General features: G+C 38.7%; 1 protein-coding gene across 1 annotated transcript in view; it reads right to left on the bottom strand.

The window, feature by feature from the left end:
- Positions 1-12,395, bottom strand: part of DUSP11 (dual specificity phosphatase 11) — a 130,156-nt gene extending 117,761 nt beyond the window's left edge. The window contains exons 1-4 of the mRNA XM_053719376.1: positions 12,272-12,395; positions 4,521-4,596; positions 2,774-2,905; positions 2,672-2,714 (exon numbers count right to left, since the gene is read on the bottom strand). Coding sequence (XP_053575351.1) covers positions 2,672-2,714; positions 2,774-2,905; positions 4,521-4,596; positions 12,272-12,375 — 355 coding nt within the window. The 5' untranslated portion in view covers positions 12,376-12,395. The remainder of the gene's footprint in view (positions 1-2,671; positions 2,715-2,773; positions 2,906-4,520; positions 4,597-12,271) is intronic.
- Between the last annotated feature and the right edge of the window lie 11,678 nt (positions 12,396-24,073).

Genomic DNA, 24,073 nt, shown 5'->3' with positions numbered 1-24,073 from the left:
AAAAATCCATAGTGTAGCTGCCCCCCCCCTCATTCCCCTACCACCCTACCCTCTCCCAAACAATTTTAAAACTAATATCCCCCCTCTCCTTTCCACCTTACTACATATTTTCCGTAGTGTAAGCGGTCCCACCTGCTCCTGCCCCCTCTTTCACCCTCTCCAGTGATGGGCCACCCACCCGCCTCCCCACGCCACCAACGATCGGCACCATCGCTGGCCGATGCAGAGTCCCTCTCTGCATCGGCTGCTTAGAAAATGGTATTGCACGAAGCCTCAATATCGCAAAAAGCAAAGTTTTTTTTTTTCCTAATTGTGAGCCTTCGACCGCTGAGAGTATGTCAGTTACACTTGTGACACTGCCAGTGCCAAACTTTTTGTTATAACGCCTGAGGCCATGCATATAATGAGGTGTTATTATTGAATTATTGTTTGCTGATTTAGTGCTAGCTGCTACTGTACTGTGACTGTTGCATGTATTTTTCTCTTAGGATTCATGACGGCCTGGGTGCAGTAATTTATTTTTGTTTCTATTGGGAACATGTGCACAGTTGCACACTGCATACCGTTTTATTTTTGGAGCCCATAGTTTTATTTGGAGGGTGGGCACAACACGGAAGGCATGATTATAGATGTATAATATTGTGTTCTGCATGCTATGGATATTTTACTACGCACAGGTTATTGAAGAGCAGGGCAGCACATTGCTGATGGTAATCATTGGCAGCTATGATAAGTGGCCAGCTTCAGCACAAACTTTGTTTGGCGCTCACATTAGCTCCTGAGTACTGACTGCACGTGTAGTCAGTGACAGTGAGTCAGCAGCGCGGTAGAAGCAGAGCTAAAGGTGTCTAGGGCTGAAGCACAACGGTCAATGAGTCAATATTATACACACATTTATCAAATAATATATCACTGATTTACAGCACAGGCATAGTGCTAGATTCACTTAAACACATTTTATTTTTATATTTTCTATATATAATAATTCCTAGAACCATACTATTATATTCTTATACACAGGATCGTTTGGTAAATGTAATGTATCTTATTTGCAGATAAAGTACATTCCTGTATTCTCAAATGAAAAGATGTGCAAGGGCAACAAACTTGTAAACATATTAAAGTCAGAAGCTGTAAATACAGATCAGCATATCAAGAAGTTGACACTTTTAAAAAAAAAGAGTTATTTTAATTGCATTTCATATCCTGTAGCACCACCTTGTGGACATTGCATTATTTTAAAATTGAAACCTATAATTTTTTTTAACTCAATATTATCTGTACAACTACAATCTATTTAAAAAAGTGAGTGTATGGTTCTGGATTAAATTCATGTGAATTTTATTATATAGAATAAAATTAATTTGAATAATAATGGTAAACAGGAGAGTGAAATAACATAAAAAGGTTGATGGGTTTTTATTGGAGCTGGATGCCCTTATTTCAAGTAGTGGGAATAAAATATATTTTTGTTTTGAGCTAGGTCATGGTTTTGGTAGAGCAATATAATTAGTCTGGGAGCCGAGTGCTTTATTTTCATTGATAATATTTTTTTTTTTTTATACATGACTATTTTTAAGCAAATCTTCCTCTATAATCTGAAGAGATTTTTTTTTTTTTTAACCAGAAACGGCTACTGGTTAATATAGATAATATAAAGGAAGCTTTTAAGCAAGCATTCAGGAAACAGCATATTTCATTAATAATAAGACAGTGAAACAGGCAGTAACCACAGTGCTGAAATTACAGCAGTGAGTCTAATCACAGGTTAAAACTCCTGTATTTTCTGCTTAGTGGAGACATTGCTTGCCAGGGGTTATTAGCACTTTATTGTAACCAAAAGCTGAAATTCACTTTGTATCTTCACCTGGTGGAGTATTTCTGCAGGAAGGAGAGCATGTGTTTTCTTGTGTGGGACAGAGCATGTGTGTGTGTGTGTGTGTGTGAAAGATCATCTTTATGCGCGTGTGTAAGTATGAGAGAGCATCTCTGTGTGTCAGAGATCATCTGTATGTTCATGTGCAAGTATTAGAGAATCTGTGTGTGTGAGAGAGATCATCTGCATGGGCAAGTATTGACAGGGTGTGTGCTTGTGAGATTCATCATCAGTATGTGCATGAGAGAGAGAGAGAAAAATCATCTGTATGTGTAAGTATGAGAACATGTGTGTTTGAGTGACAAAGTGTGTGTGTAAGTGAGATAATCTTTAAGTGAAAGTATGATAAAGCAATGTGTTTGTGCATATACGTATTTCTCGGCCAGTGCCTCACTACCCTCTGAGCTCACCGCACGTCACTGCCTAAAGGCGGCTGGAAGCGATCACGATTGCTTCCAGCACTTGAAACCCCAGAGGACCTGCCAGGCATGTCCTTAGTCGTTAAGGGGTTAATTGAGATTTTATTTAAATATTTTTAAAAATACAATTTGCATTAAAAAATGCATTTAAATGTTCAAAACAGCAGCTTGTTCCATATGCAATTTGCACTGCAGAATGAACAGGCAGTTGTAAAGATCCCGCCACCTTCCATGTCTGTGCCCGCCCCAGGACTGCAGCAGTCAGGTAATGAATCTCAGGTGATGAAATACCTGAGCTCCAGAATTTCTTTGTGCAGTGATGATCTTATGAGTATTTCTCTTGTAGAGAACCCTTGTAGAACCCCTGCTTTATTACCAGCTGGATATTTGCTGAAGGGAACAGCATACAGAAAACAGACCTAGTAGCAAGACATAGTATCAAGGATCCTAAATCAAACAACGTATGAAATTTGCTTACTTTTGGAGAGTAGTATCTTGTAGTATACGTTAAATCCACAATAAGCCCAAGTTCCTCATTCTGATTTTGAACTTCTTGGATAAGATCTAAAGGTGAAAAACGCTGCCACTCTTCTAGTTTGCAATCAAAGGCCTGAAACAAAATCATACTGTTTAAAGCAACACTAAAACGGTGGACCTTTTAATATAAAAAATATAAAAAGAAAATAAAAACTGCTATTTATTGCATCTACTCTACATTAGCTTTCCCATATACAATGTGAAATTACATTTTTAAAGGGACACTGTACTCAAAAAATGTTTGTCATTCTCCATATGAAAGAGGAGTCAAATATAAACTAATATACTATTATCAGTTTTGTAATTCCTACTAATGTTCATTAGCTTATAGCTACACACTGATAATGCTCATTGAGTATTAGCAGGAAGTACCTATTAACCAATGCGCATTACTGAAGTAACTGAACTGCTTAAAGGGACACTGAACCCAATTGTTTTCTTTCATGATTCAGATAGAGCATGAAATTTTAAGCAACTTTCTAATTTACTCCCATTATCAAAATTTTTTTGTTCTCTTGCTATCTTTATTTTAAAAGCAGGAATGTAAATCTTAGCAGCCAGCCCATTTTAGGTTCAGCACCATGCATAGCGCTTGCTTATTGGAGGGTTATATTTACCCACCAATAAGCAAGCATAACCCAGGTTCTCAACCAAAAATGGGCTGGCTCCTATGCGTCACATTCCTGCTTTTTAAATAAAGATAGCAAGAGAACGAAAAAATTGATAATAGGAGAAAAACTTAGAAAGTTGCCTTAAAATTGCATGCCTCTATCTGAATCGTGAAAGAAAAAAATTGGGTTTAGTGTCCCTTTAAAGAAAATCTAGTAATAATGTTGTTGAACTGGACAAGAACATATTTTTCTGACAAGACAAAATATTTATTTCCCTTCATTTACTTAAAAAACTTAAATCATTGCATGCTAAGATTCACTAAAGAAAATGAGGTGCTCTCTAAACATGCTGTCTACATTTTTAAGGAATAAGTTATATTACAGATCTGGCACTCTTATGCATACATTCTTTTTTATTTACTATAAACCATTAATGTAAATCAAGGTAAAATAATATGCAAACACAAAAATCTCAGTTGGCTTTATATTTTTCTAATAAAATAAATGAAAAACAGCCCACCTTTAAGGGTACTAACATCCTTGGCTTATCGAAATACTTCAGCTCAGTTTACATTTGAATGGAGTTACTCAGGAATAAACATTACTCAATACTAAGGTGCAGTCTTATCAGGCTGTGTGCAACCAAGCTCAGGATGCAATGCCCAGGAGCTATAAAGCTGACACTGCTAATCTGCCCAATATAATTTAAGAAAGCAGAGGATGATGATTCCAAAGTGTGAAATAATATGCAATTAATGTTGTACACCTGTAACCCACAAAACCTCAACTTTGCTAACAATTTTAAAAAGTTGGTGCATCCCTTCAGGTTGAAAGTTATTTAAACACATTATGAAATTACCATCCACCTCTTAATACTTCTACATCTACTAATAACTTCATCTTTGTAATTTAGCTTTTATATCCAGAATATTTTTCAAGCAATTTTTCTTAAAAAAAAAAAAAGAGTTATGTTTGCATGTTAAGAAGTTAATTTAAATGATTGACTATTTTCAGAATGTGTGGAAATAAAATAAAGTACTGTATAAAAAAGAAAAAATAATAATAATATTGCCTTACTTTCGTCAAAGGAACCTTAAAAGCGATAAAACGTGTCCCTGGTATGCGTTTTCCAACTGAGGTATACTCTGTCCACCTACAATCAAGGAGAAATAGTCTCAAGTAGATAAATCACATAATTAACAAGAATCCATAGATGCATTCATTTTTGTTAAGTAGAGATAAAGAGATCCTGAGAACGGTTCTCTTAAATCCACCTCCTACTCAATAAAAGCTTGGAAATAGTTTAAATCTTGCCTGCTATGGCTCCTTGAGGACAGGAATTGAGAAAGACTGTTCTAAAAGTTACGCACCCATTAATGTTCCTAAACACATAGAAGTAAGCTAGGCCCAAGTAAAAACTGCTGCTGAGACAATCAGCAGCGCTAGTCGCATGACTCAAATGTGTGAGTAGCTCTGCTGATTGGGTGCAGAGTCGCTAGTCTTAAATGGATAGTCTGGTCAAAATTAAACTTTCATGATACAGCTAGAACATGACATTTAAAGCAACGTTCTAATTTACTCCTATTATACATTTTCCTTCGTTCTCTTGGTATCTTTATTTGAAAAAGCAAGAATGTAAGCTTAGGAGCCAGCCCATTTTTTGGTTCAGCTGATAGGACTTGCTTATTGGTGGCTACATTTAGACACCAATCAGCATGCACTACCCCGGTGCTGAACTATGGGCCGGCTCCTAAGCTTTCATTCCTAGTTTTTCAAATAAAGATACCAAGAGAACAAAGAAAAATTGATAATAGGAGTGAATTAGAACGTTGCTTAAAATTGCATGCTCTAGCTGAATCATGAAAGTTTAATTTTGACTAGATTATCCCTTTAAAATGACATGTTCCAATAAATTACAACATTTTTCGTCTATAACGGCCCTTTAATTACAAAAAATAAACCGACCTCTGCTGACAACATGCTAAATGTTTGGCCAAAAGTGTGGTATAAATATAGTGAAAACATAATTTATGTAAGAACTTACCTGATAAATTCATTTCTTTCATATTAGCAAGAGTCCATGAGCTAGTGACGTATGGGATATACATTCCTACCAGGAGGGGCAAAGTTTCCCAAACCTTAAAATGCCTATAAATACACCCCTCACCACACCCACAATTCAGTTTAACGAATAGCCAAGAAGTGGGGTGATAAGAAAAAAGTGCGAAAGCATATAAAATAAGGAATTGGAATAATTGTGCTTTATACAAAAAAATCATAACCACCACAAAAAAGGGCGGGCCTCATGGACTCTTGCTAATATGAAAGAAATTAATTTATCAGGTAAGTTCTTACATAAATTATGTTTTCTTTCATGTAATTAGCAAGAGTCCATGAGCTAGTGACGTATGGGATAATGACTACCCAAGATGTGGATCTTTCCACACAAGAGTCACTAGAGAGGGAGGGATAAAATAAAGACAGCCAATTCCTGCTGAAAATAATCCACACCCAAAATAAAGTTTAATGAAAAACATAAGCAGAAGATTCAAACTGAAACCACTGCCAGAAGTACTTTTCTACCAAAAACTGCCTCAGAAGAAGAAAATACATCAAAATGGTAGAATTTAGTAAAAGTATGCAAAGAGGACCAAGTTGCTGCTTTGCAAATCTGATCAATCGAAGCTTCATTCCTAAACACCCAGGAAGTAGAAACTGAACTAGTAGAATGAACTGTAATCCTTAGAGGCGGAGTTTTACCCGACTCGACATAAGCATGATGAAATAAAGATTTCAACCAAGATGCCAAAGAAATGGCAGAAGCTTTCTGGCCTTTTCTAGAACCGGAAAAGATAACAAATAAACTAGAAGTCTTACGGAAAGACTTAGTAGCTTCAACATAATATTTCTAAGCTCTAACAACATCCAAAGAATGCAACGATTTCTCCTTAGAATTCTTAGGATTAGGACATAATGAAGGAACCACAATTTCTCTACTAATGTTGTTGGAATTCACAACTTTAGGTAAAAAATCAAAAGAAGTTCGCAACACCGCCTTATCCTGATGAAAAATCAGAAAAGGAGACTCACAAGAAAGAGCAGATAATTCAGAAACTCTTCTGGCAGAAGAGATTGCCAAAGGAACAAAACTTTCCAAGAAAGTAATTTAATGTCCAATGAATGCATAGGTTCAAACGGAGGAGCTTGAAGAGCCCCCAGAACCAAATTCAAACTCCAAAGAGGAGAAATTGACTTAAAGACAGGTTTTATACGAACCAAAGCTTGTACAAAACAATGAATATCAGGAAGAATAGCAATCTTTCTATGAAAAAGAACAGAAAGAGCAGAGATTTGACCTTTCAAGGAACTTGCGGACAAACCCTTATCTAAACCATCCTGAAGAAACTGTAAAATTCTTGGTATTCTAAAAGAATGCCAAAAAATGATGAGAAAGACACCAAGAAATACAAGTCTTCCAGACTCTACAATATATCTCTCTAGATACAGATTTACGAGCCTGTAACATAGTATTAATCACAGAGTCAGAGAAACCTCTTTGACCAAGAATCAAGCGTTCAATCTCCATACCTTTAAATTTAAGGATTTCAGATCCTAATGGAAAAAAGGACCTTGCGACAGAAGGTCTGGTCTTAACGGAAGAGTCCACGGTTGGCAAGAGGCCATCCGGACCAGATCCGCATACCAAAACCTGTGAGGCCATGCCGGAGCTACCAGCAGAACAAACTAGCATTCCTTCAGAATCTTGGAGATTACTCTTGGAAGAAAAACTAGAGGCGGAAAGATATAGGCAGGATGATACTTCCAAGGAAGTGATAATGCATCCACTGCCTCCGCCCGAGGATCCCGGAATCCGGACAGATACCTGGGAAGTTTCTTGTTTAGATGAGAAGCCATCAGATCTATTTCTGGGAGTTCCCACATTTGAACAATCTGAGGAAATACCTATGGGTGAAGAGACCATTCGCCCAGGTGCAACGTTTGGCGACTGAGATAATCCGCTTTCCAATTGTCCATACCTGGGATATGAACCGCAGAGATTAGACAGGAGCTGGATTCCGCCCAAACCAAAATTCGAGATACTTCTTTCATAGCCAGAGGACTGTGAGTCCCTCCTTGATGATTGATGTATGCCACAGTTGTGACATTGTCTATCTGAAAACAAATGAACAACTCTCTCCAGAACAGGTCAAGACTGAAGAGCTCTGAAAATTGCACGGAGTTCCAAAACATTGATCGGAAATCTCACCTCCTGAGATTCCCAAACCCCTTGTGCCGTCAGATACCCCCACACAGCTCCCCAACCTGTAAGACTTGCATCTGTTGAGATTATAGTCCAGGTCGGAAGAACAAAGAAGCCCCCTGAACTAAACGATGGTGATCTGTCCACCATGTCAGAGAGTGTCGTAAAATCGGTTTAAAGATATTAATTGAGATATCTTTGAGTAATCCCTGCATCATTGGTTCAGCATACAGAGCTGAAGAGGTCGCATGTGAAAACGAGCAAAGGAGATCGCATCTGATGCGGCAGTCCTAAGACCTAACATTTCCATGCATAAGGCTACCAAAGGGAATGATTGTGACTGAAGGTTTTGACAAGCTGATATCAATGTTAAAACTTCTCTTGTCTGACAAGGACAGAGTCATAGACACTGAATCTATCTAGAAACCTAAAAAGGTTACCCTTGTCTGAGGAATCAATGAACTGAATGGTAAATTGATCCTCCAACCATGAACTTGAAGAAACAACACAAGTCGATTCGTATGAGATTCTTCGAAAATGAGAAGACTGAGCAAGTACCAAGATATCGTCCAAATAAGGAAATACCAAAACCCTGTTCTCTGATTACAGAAAGAAGGGCACCGAGAACCTTTGAAAAAATTCTTGGAACTGAGGCTTGGCCAAACGGTAGAGCCACAAAACTGGTAATGCTTGTCTAAAAAGAGAATCTCAGACACTAAAAGTGATCTGGATGAATCGGAATATGCAGATACACATCCTGTAAATCTATTGTAGACATATAATGCCCTTGCTAAACAAAAGGCAGGATAGTCCTACAGTAACCATCTTGAATGTTGGTATCCTAACATAACGATTCAATAATGATAGATCCGGAACTGGTCTGAAGGAATTGACCTTCTTTGGTACAATGAAGAGATAAAATAAAACCCCAGCCCCTGTTCCAGAACTGGAACTGGCATAATCACTCCAGCCAACTCTAGATCTGAAATACATTTCAGAAATGCTGAGCCTTTGCTGTGTTACCTGGGAAACGGGAAAGAAAAAAATCTCTTAGCAAGAGGCCTTAACTTGAAGCCAATTCTGTACCTTTCTGAAACAATGTTCTGAAACCAGAGATTGAGAACGGAATTGATCCAAATTTCTTTGAAGAAAACGTAATCTGCCCCATACCAGCTGAGCTGGAATAAAGGCCGCACCTTCATAGGTACTTAGGAGCTGGCTATAGGTTTCTATAAGGCTTGGATATATTCCAAACTGGAAATAGATTCCAAACTGATACCGCTCCTGAGGATGAAGGATCAGGCTTTTGTTCCTTGTTGCGAGGAAAGGAACGAAAATTATTATTTACCCTGGAAAGAAAGGGAAAGCAAAGTTAACTTAGAAGACATATCAGCATTTCAAGTTTAATCCATAAAGCTTTTCTAGCTAAAATAGCTAGAGACATATACCTGACATCAACTCTAATGATATCAAAAGATGGTATCACCAATAAAATTATTAGCATGTTATAGAATAATAATAATGCTATAAAATTATGATCTGTTACTTGTTGCGCTAAAGCTTCTAACCAAAAAGTTGAAGCTGCAGCAACATCCGCTAAAAATATAGCAGGTCTAAGAAGATTACCTGAACATAAGTAAGCTTTTCTTAGAAAAGATTCAATTTTCCTATCTAAAGGATCCTTAAAAGAAGTACTATCTGCCGTAGGAATAGTAGTACATTAGCAGGAGTAGAGACAGCCCCATAACCTTAGGGATTTTTGTCCCAAAAAACTCTAATCTGTCAGATGGCACAGGATATTTGCTTAAACGTCTAGAAGGAGTAAATAAATTACCCAAATTATTCCATTCCCTGGAAATTACTTCAGAAATAGCATCAGGGAGATTAAACACTTCTGGAATAACTACAGGAGATTTAAAACCTATTTAAACGTTTACATTTAGTATCAAGAGGACCAGAATCCTCTATTTCTAATGCAAATAATACTTCTTTAAGTAAAGAACGAATAAATTCCATCTAACAAATACAGAGATTTATCAGCATCAACCTCTGAGACAGAAACCTCTGAACCAGAAGAACCATTATCAGTATCAGAATGATGATGTTCATTTAAAAATTCATCTGAAAAAAGAGAAGTTTTAAAAGACTTTTATAACAGACATAGCCTTCTTAATGGATTTAAAAAAATAAAATCTCTTATGTTATCAGGAACACTCTGAAAATTAGATGTTGACGGAACAGCAACAGGTAATGTAACAGTACTAAAGGAAATTTTATCTGCATTAATAAGTTTGACATGACATGCAATACAAACAACAGCTGGAGAAACAGATACCAAAAGTTTATAGCAGATACACTTAGCTTGGTAGCTCCAGCACTGGGCAGTGATTTTCCTGAAGTATCTTCTGACTCAGTTGCAACGTGGAACATCTTGCAATATGTAAAAGAAAAAAACAACATATAAAGCAAAATTGATCAAATTCCTTAAATGACAGTTTCAGGAATGGGAAAAAAATGCCAGTGAACAAGCTTCTAGCAACCAGAAGCAATAAATAATGAGACTTAAATAATGTGGAGACAAAAATGACGCCCATATTTTTTAGCGCCAAAAAAGACGCCCACATTATTTGGCGCCTAAATGCTTATGGCGCCAAAAATGACGCCACATCGGGAACGCCGACATCTTTGACGCAAAAAAACGTCAAAAAATGACGCAACTTCCGGCGACACGTATGACGCCGGAAACAGAAAAAAATTTTTGCGCCAAAAAAGTCCGCGCCAAGAATGACGCAATAAAATGAAGCATTTTCTGCCCCCGCGAGCCTAACAGCCCACAGGGAAAAAGTCAAAATTTTTTAAGGTAAGAAAAAATGATTGAAACAAATGCATTTATCCCAAATATGAAACTGACTGTCTGAAAAATAAGGAATGTTGAACATTCTGAGTCAAGGCAAATAAATGTTTGAATACATATATTTAGAACTTTATAAATAAAGTGCCCAACCATAGCTTAGAGTGTCACAGAAAATAAGATTTACTTACCCCAGGACACTCATCTACATGTTTGTAGAAAGCCAAACCAGTACTGAAACGAGAATCAGCAGAGGTAATGGTATATATAAGAGTATATCGTCAATCTGAAAAGGGAGGTAAGAGATGAATCTCTACGACCGATAACAGAGAACCTATGAAATAGACCCCGTAGAAGGAGATCACTGCATTCAAATAGGCAATACTCTCCTCACATCCCTCTGACATTCACTGCACGCTGAGAGGAAAACCGGGCTCCAACTTGCTGCGGAGCGCATATCAACGTAGAATCTAGCACAAACTTACTTCACTACCTCCATCGGAGGCAAAGTTTGTAAAACTGAATTGTGGGTGTGGTGAGGGGTGTATTTATAGGCATTTTAAGGTTTGGGAAACTTTGCCCCTCCTGGTAGGAATGTATATCCCATACGTCACTAGCTCATGGACTCTTGCTAATTACATGAAAGAAAACAATTTCATGAGAAGGCTAGTTTTTCTTAACTCTCACTTAGCATGGTCCATACGACTAGTTATAATACTATAGTACTGGATATGGCAGTATTAGTAGCAAAATAAGATAATTATTCTCTTATTATTAGATATCACATTTTTCCTTTACCAAAACAGTATAGGAAGTATGCAAGGAAACAAAAGTTAAAGGGTTTGATGACTGGCAGGTGTTGGGGGTCCAATACTAATGGTTTTAGAGTGTGCATCTGTATTGTATGTGTGTGTGTGTATATATATATATATATATATATATATATATATATATATTATATCTGAAATCAGCAACATATTAGAAAATAAAATGTCTGCCTTCTAAGGGGGTTGACAAGACCTAGCACGTTACTGTTTTCTTTTTCAACTAATCAGGTTTTTAATTTAATGATGTATTTCACTTTCTTCACTAGTTGTAATTGTGGACATCTGTCACATGTATCAATATTCTCCAAGAAAATATATAGGGGTAATGTATCAAAACTGTAAGAAAGTATCACCTTCGGGTAAATTGTTGCACTTTGCACAAACTGTATCATATGATATTTTATAAGTCAGTATATGATGCTTTGGCTACCAAATCAGTCTACTAAATTATGTAGAAAATGGGGAGGGGTCCTATCTGGAGTAATTACTGAGTTTATCACCTACAAATGCATGATGTAGCTGTATTTAACATGATACTACCGAGGATGAGGTATATAAGGGTATATGACACGATATTCTGATCATCCATGCCTCTGTAGCGGGGTGTTGTGAAATGAATTAAAAAACAGATTTGCTATAAGAATCTCACATTGCCATAGATGTGCTAAAAAGCATAAAGGGGAAGACCCAGGTTTATTAGCTGACCATAACCTTACTAGTTAGTAATTATATCAGCCCAGCCTGCTCTTGCAAAATCACTAGTTCCCACGGATACTGCCCCTCTAGCTGCCTGACACCCACAGCCCCTCAGCTATTCCTTTCATTTCTAATTCTCTACTTGCACCCGGCACCCCCTGTCTTATGACTTGTGCATAGTTCTCCCTCTCACCTATCGGGGAGATGGTTCTTCAATTTTCCCATGTTTCTTGTACAAGAATTAAAATGAGCTACTGGAGAGAACCGGAACACCGGGCGAGAGAATAGTTTCAACATGAACAAACCACCAGCACCCAGTGACCAAGACACGTCACATGCAGCACATCATATTGACGTCATCACTCACTTACTTCGAGGGAGCCATCTTTGATTAGGGCAATATGGAAAACTCGTTTGTTACAGTGTTATTAACGGACTATACACCAGACATTGTTTTGACTCTGCACAACACTGTAACGGCGTTTACTGTATCTAAAATTTGCAAATAAAGATGTAGCATAATGCTAGACGTTTATTTGCAACTGTTAGATAATTAAATCATTAGCATAGCATAAGTTTAAATCGCCAGAGTTCACCCTGCCTTTTGCGTGGTAAGGTAATTAATAATAGGTAATCTCTTATTTTAGTGTATTTTATTAGGAGCATCTGCCCAATTTAGTATCTATTTTATTCTCAGTGCTCTCACTGGTAACACAATGTTTATACAATGTTGCAAGTAATCAGATTGCATGAAAAACTGTGAAGCTAACCATTCCATGAGTTCAGTTTTTACTAGTATTATGCACTGTCAAATTAACCCTTTATTGCCTAGAGTAACTAGTATCATGCCCTGTAAAATTAACCCTTTATAATGTTGCCTACAGTAACTAATATCATGCCCTGTAAAATTAACCCTTTATTGCCTTGCCTACAGTAGCTAGTGTTAGGCTAACCATAATTTTTAGAGGTGAAACTGGGATCGCCTGGCGCGGTGCCAGTGGGGGTGTGGTCCGGCGTGGTCAAGGAGGCGTGGCGATTGCCGACTGAACTCATTTTCCAGTTTGCGATAAATACATCCCAACTTGTTATACAAAATAAACGCAATGCATGTGCAAATGGGTAAACCTTATCAGATACACATGTGAAAAAAAAAACGATCCCTTCAAGACATGGAAATGAGAACAGGGAGGCAAACTAAAATAATGTGAATTAACGGGCTGCAGCGCAAATACCCACAATGATAACAGACAGTATATAACTTTTCTCTTTATGAGTAAAGTGGAGGTTATTTCACACGTTGGTATCTTAGAGTGTAGAACTTCAAAGCATTGAGCAACGCTGCACAAGTTACTGAACTAAAGGGATAACTGTCGTCTGTATTTCAGTTACCACCCCCACCCCTCTTACTAAAAGTAGTGGAGCATTTACAGATGCACGGATACAATTAACTCCTTAAGGACACAGCTTGAGTTTGCTCAATTGTTTCATGACGGAATAATTCCGTCATTGATCCTTAAGGGGTTAAAGGAGCTATGCAATCAACACAATAGGGAGCAGTTTGATATACCATAGGAAACATGGGTAGCTAAGTGCGGCCAAAGCAAACTACTCTGCCAGCGGCACGGTCAAGATGGGTGGGCAAGAGTAGACACCACAGTTACAGTACATCGCCAGTAACATTTGTAACCTCAGCAAGGTATCCTTACCAGCAAGTCTTGCAGCAGAGCCGCATCAGAGGCAGACAGGAGACAGCATGGACACACAGAGCCGATCACTGGCACAGACTGCGCACAGTTAGTGTAATAAAAAAAAACCCAGCTTTTGCATTGCCGGTATTTTACTCATTCTGGCACCGGCTGGGTGGCAACCCTACGGCCGGGACAGAATGAACAATCGGGTGGGACACTGGGACAGCGTGTCCAAACAAGGACAATCCCAGTCAAACTGGGACTTCTGGTAAGCCTAGCTAGTGTCATGCCCTGTAAAATTAACACTTTATTGCCTATAGTAACTACTATAATGCACTGTAAAACTAACCCTTTATTGCCTAAAGTAATGGGGTTAATAGTTTATAACTGATGGCATTGCAAGGGTTAATAGAAAAAAGAATGAATTCAGTATGTCAATATGTGCCCTAAGGACAGTGCTGTTTTCATTTTAGAAGCTCTCTGTGCAGTTTCTTCAAGATGCAACATAGAAAACATCAACAGTGGCAGAGAATTTAAAACGCATGTTTCTCCCATAGAGAATAAAATACGCTAAAATAAGAGATTACCTTATTATTATTGTTACTATTATTATTAATAATAATAATACAAATTAACAACAATAATAGATAATATATATATACAGTGTTATGTGATTTTGGAAAAGGCGTGGAAAAATCATGATTTTGTATGAACTGAGCACCAATCTGCGTTTTACTGTGAAATAAAGAAGAAACTAGTACATCAACAATATATGGGGGGTACATATTCAGGAGCAGAGGGGGCACTAATAATTGCTAAATACCTATTAGTGCAAATATATATATCAAGAATTGAGGTGACTGGCCTGCAATATAAATATAATACACTTTTGTTAATTACAGCAAATTTCACAATAAAAAATACTAAGTAACCACTGTCCTCTTATAGCTCCAAATATTACGCTTGTATAAACCAGTTTCTAATCTTGAGGTATGAAAAAGGCATAAAACCCACAAATTTTATTTTTGTGATTATGACAGAGCATACAATTTCAAAAAGGTTTATATTTTACTTCTATTATCAGATTTACTTAGTTCCCATGGTATTCTTTGTTGAAGAGATGGGAGGAGTCTGGAGCACTACATGATGGGAAATAGTGCTGCCATCTAGTGCTCTTGCAAATGGATAACATTGTTGCAAAACTGCTGCTATATTGTGCTCCAGACGTGCACAGTCCTGAACTTTTTTCAACAAAAGATACCAAGAGATCAAACTAAATTAGAAAGTTGATGACAATTCCATGCACTATCTTAAACTAATAATGGAAGAATAATGTGGGGTTTCATGTCCCTTTAAATTCTCTAGGATGACCCTTATACCATTTTTTGTGCACAAAGTTATACTGACTTTGCTTTGTTACTTCTATATGGTGAACACTTTTGTGGGTGGTTAACTTTGCCAGTTTAAAATGCCAACTAGGAATAGACATATAAATACTAATACTGGTTGTAACACATCAAGATTAGGTACTGGGTTATACACGCCTAATACTGGACACTACAGGAGGACTGTGGTTGCTCAGTGTTTAGTGTGATGTTGTAATTAACAAAGGTTTATAATACTTTATATCACAGGGCAATTACCTCAATTCTTTAGATAGTCACTCATATACTAATAAATCTTTATAATAATCTCTGAGCTGGTTTTATCTGTATTTGTGTGTATATATATATAACATAATTTATGTAAAACCTTACCTGATAAACTAATTTCTTTCATAGTGGCAAGAGTCCATGAGCTAGTGGTGTATGGGCTATACATTCCTACCTGGAGGGGGCAAAGTTTCCAAAACCTCAAAATGCCTATAAATACACCTCCCACCTCACTCATACTTCAGTTTAACTTATAGCCAAGAAGTGAGGTGTAAAAAAGTATACAAAAAAGAGGAACAGGAAAAAATAATGTGCTTTATAACAATCATAACCACAAAAAAGGGTGGGTCTCATGGACGAGTGCCACTATGAAAGAAATTATTTTATCAGGTAAGTTCTTACATAATTATGTTTTCTTTCCTGTAAGTGGCAGTAGTCGATGAGCTAGTGACGTACGGGATATAATACCCAAGATGTGGAAGTCCACGAGTCACTAGAGAGGGAGGGATAAAATAAAAACAGCTAATTCCGCTGAGAAATTAAATCCAAATAAATCATTAGGTTTTCTTAAAAATGTCAGAAAAACTCAAATCAAAGGCATTAGAATCAAACTGAGACAACTGCCTGAAGAATCTTTCTACCAAAGGCTGCATCCGAAGAAGTAAACACATCAAAATGGTAAAATTTAGTAAAAGTATGCAAAGAAGACCAAGTTGCTGCTTTGCAAATTTGATCAACTGAAGCTTCATTCTTAAAAGCCCAAGAGATATTAACTGATCTATTAGAATGAGCTGTAATTCTCAGAGGTGGAAAATGCCCTGCCTCCAAATAAGCTTTGTGAATCAAAAGTTTCAACCAAGATGCCAAAGAAATGGCAGTGCAGAGGCTTTCTGACCTTTCCTAGAGCCAGAAAAAATAACAAATAGACTAGAAGTCTTTCTGAAATCTTTAGTAGCCTCAACATAATATTTCAAAGCTATTACCAAATCAAAAGAATGTAAAGACCTTTCAAGAGTATTCTTAGGATTAGGACATAAAAGAAGGAAGAACAATGTCCCTTTAATTAATGTTGTTAGAATTCACAAAGTTAGGCAAACATTTAAATGAAGTCCGCAAAACAGCTTTATCTTGATGGAAAATCAGATAAGGAGACTCACAAGAGAGAGCAGACAACTCAGAAACTCTTCTAGCAGAAGAGATATCCAAAAGAAATAACACTTTCCAAGAAAGTAATTTAATATCCAAAGAATGCATAGGCTCAAAAGGAGGAGCCTGCAAAATTTTAAAAACCAAGTTGAGACTCCAAGGAGGAGAAATATATTTAATAACAGGTTTAATATGAATCTAAGCCTGAACAAAACAGTGAATATCAGGAAGATTAGCAATCTTTCTATGAAATAAGACAGAAAGAGTAGAAATTTGTCCTTTCAAAGTATTTGCAGACAAACCCTTATCCAATCCATCCTGAAGAAACTGTAAAATCCTAGAGATTCGGAAAAAATGCCAAGAATAAATATGAGAGGAACATCAAGAAATATAGGTTTCTCCAACATTGGTGTGTCCGGTCCACGGCGTCATCCTTACTTGTGGGATATTCTCTTCCCCAACAGGAAATGGCAAAGAGTCCCAGCAAAGCTGGTCACATGGTCCCTCCTAGGCTCCACCCACCCCAGTCATTCTCTTTGCCGTTGCACAGGCAACATCTCCACGGAGATGGTTAAGAGTTTTTTTGGTGTTTAAATGTAGTTTTTATTCTTCTATCAAGTGTTTGTTATTTTAAAATAGTACTGGTATGTACTATTTACTCTGAAACAGAAAAGGATGAAGATTTCTGTTTGTAAGAGGAAGATGATTTTAGCAGACAGTAACTAAAATCGGTTGCTGTTTCCACATAGGACTGTTGAGATGAAGTAACTTCAGTTGGGGGAAACAGTTAGCAGACTTTTCTGCTTAAGGTATGACTAGCCATATTTCTAACAAGACTGTGTAATGCTGGAAGGCTGTCATTTCCCCTCATGGGGACCGGTAAGCCATTTTCTTAGTCAAACAAACAGAATAAAGGGCTTATTATGGGCTAAAAATCTGGTAGACATTTTTATGGGCTAAATCGATTGCTTTATTTGTGCATATTATTCAGATTTAGGCTAACATTTGACATTTATAATCTTGGGGAACGCTTATAAAACGGCAGGCACTGTATTGGACACCTTTTTCAGTCAGGGGGCCTTTCTAGTTATAGACTGAGCCTCATTTTCGCGCCATTAATGCACAGTTGTTTTTTGAGAGCAGGGCATGCAGATGCATGCGTGAGGATCTAAGAATCTCTGAAAAAGCTTTTAGAAGGCGTCATTTGGTATCGTATTCCCCTCAGGGCTTGGTTGGGTCTTAGCAAAGACTATAGCTGGGACTGTATAGGGGTTAAATTGAAAAACGGCCCCGGTTCCGTTATTTTAAGGGTTAAAGCTCTGAAATTTGGTGTGCAATACTTTTAAGGCTTTAAGACACTGTGGTGAAATTTTGGTAATTTTTGAACAATTCCTTCATACTTTTTCACATATTCAGTAATAAAGTGTTTTCTGTTTGAAATTTAAAGTGACAGTAACGGTTTTATTTTAAAACGTTTTTTGTGCTTTGTTGACAAGTTTAAGCCTGTTTAACATGTCTGTACCTTCAGATAAGCTATGTACTATATGTATGAAAGCCAATGTGTCTCCCCATTTAAATTTATGTGATAATTGTGCCATAGCGTCCAAACAAAGTAAGGACAGTACTGCCACAGATAATGATATTGCCCAAGATGATTCCTCAAATGAGGGGAGTAAACATGATACTACATCATCTCCTACTGTGTCTACACCAGTTTTGCCCATGCAGGAGGCCCCTAGTACATCTAGTGCGCCAATACTTATTACCATGCAACAATTAACGGCTGTAATGGATAACTCCATAGCAAATCTTTTATCCAAAATGCCTACTTATCAGAGAAAGCGCGATTGCTCTGTTTTAAACACTGAAGAGCAAGAGGACGCTGATGATAATTGTTCTGTCATACCCTCACACCAATCTGAAGGGGCCATGAGGGAAGTTTTGTCTGATGGAGAAATTTCAGATTCAGGAAAAATTTCTCATCAAGCTGAACCTGATGTTGTGACATTTAAATTTAAATTAGAACATCTCCGTGCACTGCTTAAAGGGCCACTAAACCCAAAATCTTTCTTTCATGATTCAGATAGAGAATAGAAATTTAAAAAACATTACAATTTACTTCTATTATTTATTTTGCTTCATTTTTTAGATATCCTTAGTTGAAGTAAAAGCAATGCACATGGTGAGCCAATCACACGAGGCTTCTATGTGCAGCAACCAATCAGCAGCTACTGAGCATATCTAGATATGCTTTTCAGCAAAGAATATCAAGAGAATAAAACAAATTAGATAATAGAAGTAAATTAGAAAGATGTTTAAAATTGCATTCTCTTTCTAAATCATGAAAGAAAAAATGTGGGTTTCATGGCCCTTTAAGGAGGTGTTATCTACTCTGGATGATTGTGACAATTTGGTCATTCCAGAGAAATTATGCAAGATGGACAGGTTCCTAGAGGTTCCGGTGCCCCCCGACGCTTTTCCTATACCCAAGCGGGTGGCGGACATAGTAAATAAGGAGTGGGAAAAACCCGGCATACCTTTTGTTCCTCCCCCTATATTTAAGAAATTATTTCCTATGGTCGACCCCAGAAAGGACTTATGGCAGACAGTCCCCAAGGTCGAGGGGGCAGTTTCTACTCTAAACAAACGCACTACTATTCCTATTGAAGATAGTTGTGCTTTCAAAGATCCTATGGATAAAAAATTGGAAGGTTTGCACAGGATAGGTCTTTTAAGGCTAAAAATAAGCCTAATTTTCGTCCCTTTCGCAGAAATGGACCAGTCTCTAATTCTGCATCCTCTAAGCAAGAGGGTAATGCCTCACAACCCAAACCAGCCTGGAAACCAATGCAAGGCTGGAACAAGGGTAAGCAGGCCAAGAAGCCTGCCACTGCTAACAAAACAGCATGAAGGAGTAGCCCCCGATCCGGGACCGGATCTGGTGGGGGGCAGACTCTCTCTCTTTGCTCATGCTTGGGCAAGAGATGTTCAGGATCCTTGGGCGCTAGAAATAGTTTCTCAAGGTTATCTCCTGGAATTCAAGGAACTACCCCCAAGGGGAAGGTTCCACAAGTCTCACTTATCCTCAAACCAAATAAAGAGACAGGCATTCTTACATTGTGTAGAAGACCTGTTAAAGATGGGAGTGATACACCCAGTTCCAATAAAGGAACAAGGAATGGGATTTTATTCCAATCTGTTCGTAGTTCCCAAAAAAGAGGGAACGTTCAGACCAATTTTGGATTTGAAGATCCTAAACAAATTTCTCAGGGTACCATCGTTCAAAATGGAAACTATTCGAACGATTCTACCTACCATCCAGGAAAGTCAATTTATGACTACCGTGGACCTAAAGGATGGGTACCTACATATTCCTATCCACAAAGAACATCATCAGTTCCTAAGGTTCGTTTTTCTGGACAAACATTACCAGTTTGTGGCTCTCCCATTCGGATTAGCCACTGCTCCAAGGATTTTCACAAAGGTGCTAGGGTCCCTTCTAGCGGTTCTAAGACCAAGGGGCATTGCAGTAGTACCTTACTTGGACGACATTCTAATACAAGCGTCGTCCCTGTCAAAAGCAAAGGCTCATACGGACATCGTTCTAGCCTTTCTCACATCTCACGGATGGAAGGTGAACAAAGAAAAGAGTTCTCTGTCCCCGTCAACAAGAGTTCCCTTCTTGGGAACAATAATAGATTCCTTAGAAATGAGGATTTTTCTGACAGAGGTCAGAAAATCAAAACTTCTAAGCTCTTGTCAAGTGCTTCATTCTGTTCCTCGTCCTTCCATAGCGCAGTGCATGGAAGTAGTAGGATTGATTGTTGCAACAATGGACATAGTTCCTTTTGCACGAATTCGTCTAAGACCATTACAACTGTGCATGCTCAAACAGTGGAATGGGTATTATACAGACTTGTCTCCAATGATTCAAGTAGATCAAAAGACCAGAGATTCACTCCGTTGGTGGCTGACCCTGGACCATCTGTCCCAGGGAATGAGCTTCCGCAGGCCAGAGTGGGTCATTGTCACGACCGACGCCAGTCTAGTGGGCTGGGGTGCGGTCTGGGAATCCCTGAAAGCTCAGGGTCTATGGTCTCGGGAAGAGTCTCTTCTCCCGATAAACATTCTGGAACTGAGAGCGATATTCAATGCTCTCAGAGCTTGGCCTCAACTAGCAAAGGCCAAATTCATAAGGTTCCAATCAGACAACATGACGACTGTTGCATATATCAATCATCAGGGGGGAACAAAGAGTTCCCTGGCGATGAAAGAAGTGACCAAAATAATTCAATGGGCGGAGGATCACTCCTGCCACTTGTCTGTGATCCACATCCCAGGAGTGGAAAATTGGGAAGCGGATTTTCTGAGTTGTCAGTCATTTCATCCGGGGGAGTGGGAACTCCATCCGGATATCTTTGCCCAAATAACTCAATTATGGGGCATTCCAGACATGGATCTGATGGCGTCTCCTCAGAACTTCAAGGTTCCTTGCTACGGGTCCAGATCCAGGGATCCCAAGGCGACTCTAGTAGATGCACTAGTAGCACCTTGGACTTTCAACCTAGCTTACGTATTCCCACCGTTTCCTCTCATTCCCAGGCTGGTAGCCAGGATCAATCAGGAGAGGGCCTCGGTGATCTTGATAGCTCCTGCGTGGCCACGCAGGACTTGGTATGCAGACCTGGTGAATATGTCATCGGCTCCACCATGGAAGCTACCTTTGAGACAGGACCTTCTTGTTCAGGGTCCATTCGAACATCCAAATCTGGTTTCCCTCCAACTGACGGCTTGGAGATTGAACGCTTGATTCTATCAAAGCGTGGGTTTTCAGATTCTGTGATAGATACTCTGGTTCAGGCCAGAAAACCTGTAACTAGAAAGATTTACCATAAAATATGGAAAAAATATATCTGTTGGTGTGAATCCAAAGGATTCCCATGGAATAAGATAAAAATTCCTAAGATTCTCTCCTTTCTACAAGAGGGTTTGGAGAAAGGATTATCTGCAAGTTCTCTAAAGGGACAGATCTCTGCTTTATCTGTCTTACTACACAAAAGACTGGCAGCTGTGCCAGATGTTCAAGCATTTGTTCAGGCTCTGGTTAGGATCAAGCCTGTTTACAGACCTTTGACTCCTCCCTGGAGTCTAAATCTAGTTCTTTCAGTTCTTCAAGGGGTTCCGTTTGAACCTTTACATTCCATAGATATTAAGTTACTATCTTGGAAAGTTTTGTTTTTGGTTGCAATTTCTTCTGCTAGAAGAGTTTCAGAGTTATCTGCTCTGCAGTGTTCTCCTCCTTATCTGGTGTTCCATGCAGATAAGGTGGTTTTACGTACTAAGCCTGGTTTTCTTCCTAAAGTTGTTTCTAACAAAAATATTAACCAGGAGATAGTTGTACCTTCTTTGTGTCCGAATCCAGTTTCAAAGAAGGAACGTTTGTTACACAATTTGGACGTTGTCCGTGCTCTAAAGTTCTATTTAGAGGCTACTAAAGATTTCAGACAAACATCTTCCTTGTTTGTTGTTTATTCTGGTAAAAGGAGAGGTCAAAAAGCGACTTCTACCTCTCTTTCCTTTTGGCTTAAAAGCATTATCCGATTGGCTTATGAGACTGCCGGACGGCAGCCTCCTGAAAGAATCACAGCTCACTCCACTAGGGCTGTGGCTTCCACATGGGCCTTCAAGAACGAGGCTTCTGTTGACCAGATATGTAAGGCAGCGACTTGGTCTTCACTGCACACTTTTGCCAAATTTTACAAATTTGATACTTTTGCTTCTTCGGAGGCTATTTTTGGGAGAAAGGTTTTGCAAGCTGTGGTGCCTTCCGTTTAGGTAACCTGATTTGCTCCCTCCCTTCATCCGTGTCCTAAAGCTTTGGTATTGGTTCCCACAAGGATGACGCCGCGGACCGGACACACCAATGTTGGAGAAAACAGAATTTATGCTTACCTGATAAATTACTTTCTCCAACGGTGTGTCCGGTCCACGGCCCGCCCTGGTTTTTTAATCAGGTCTGATTAATTATTTTCTCTAACTACAGTCACCACGGTACCATATGGTTTCTCCTATATATATTCCTCCTGTCCGTCGGTCGAATGACTGGGGTGGGCGGAGCCTAGGAGGGACCATGTGACCAGCTTTGCTGGGACTCTTTGCCATTTCCTGTTGGGGAAGAGAATATCCCACAAGTAAGGATGACGCCGTGGACCGGACACACCGTTGGAGAAAGTAATTTATCAGGTAAGCATAAATTCTGTTTTTCCAAACCCGATAATACATTTTCCTGGAAACAGACTTATGAGCCTGTATCATAGTGCTAATCACTAAGTCAGAAAAACCCCTATGATTAAGCACTAAGCATTTAATTTCCATGCCATTAAATTTATAGATTTGAAATCCTGATGGAAAAAAACGGCCCTTGAGACAGAAGGTCTGGCCTTAAAGGAAGTGGCCAAGGTTGGCAACTGGACATCTTGACAAGGTCCGCATACTGAGAGGCCAATCTGGAGCTATCAGAAACACATAAGATTGTTCCATTATGATCTTGGAGATCACCTTTGGAAGAAGAACCAGAGGCGTAAAAATGTAAGCAGGTTGGTAAAACCAAGGAACTGCTAGAGCATCTACCATCTCTGCCTGAGGATCCTTGGACCTGGAAAGATATCTTGGAAGCTTCTTGTTCAGACATGAGGCCATCAGATCTATTTCTGGGGGACCCCACATCTGTACCAATTGAAAAAACACATCTGGATGAGGAGACCACTCTCCCGGATGTAAAGTCTGATGACTGAGATAATCCACTTCCCAATTGTCTACTCCTGGGATATGAATCGCAGAAATTTGACAAGAAAGTATCAGAGATACTTCTTTCATTGCTGAAGAACTGCGAGTCCCCCTTGATGATTGACATATGCCACTGTAGTGATATTGTCTGTCTGGAATTGAATATAAAGTTCTCTCTTCAATAGAGGCCAAGCCTGAAGAGCTCTGAAAATAGCATGGAGTTCTAAAATATTGATTGGTAACCTCGCCTCCTGAGGTTCCAAAACCCCTTGTGCTGTTAGAGACACCCAGCCAGCTCCCCAACCTGTAAGACTTGCATCTGTTGTGATCACAGTCCAGGAGCGACGAACAAAGGAGGTCCTTTGAACAATAAGGTGATGGTTTAACTACCAAGACAGAGATTGTCGAATGTTGGAACTTAAGTATATCAACTGTGATATCTGAGATTAATCCCTGCACTATTGGTGCAACATGCAAAGCTGAAGAGGTCTCATATGAAAGCGAGCAAAGGGGATTGCGTCCGATGCTCCAATCATGAGACCTAAAACTTCCATGCAAATAGCCACTGAAGGGAATAATAGAGACTGAAGGTTTAGACAAGCTAACACTAACTTAATTCGTCTCTTTTCTGTCAAAGAAAGAGTCATGGACACTGAATCTATCTGGAAACCTAAAAAGGTGACCTTTGTCTTAGTAATCAAGAAACTCTTTTGTAAATTGATC

This window comes from Bombina bombina, chromosome 6 (genome assembly GCF_027579735.1).
Source record: "Bombina bombina isolate aBomBom1 chromosome 6, aBomBom1.pri, whole genome shotgun sequence".
Classification (NCBI taxonomy): domain Eukaryota; kingdom Metazoa; phylum Chordata; class Amphibia; order Anura; family Bombinatoridae; genus Bombina; species Bombina bombina.
This window is presented reverse-complemented; position numbering and strand designations above follow the sequence as displayed.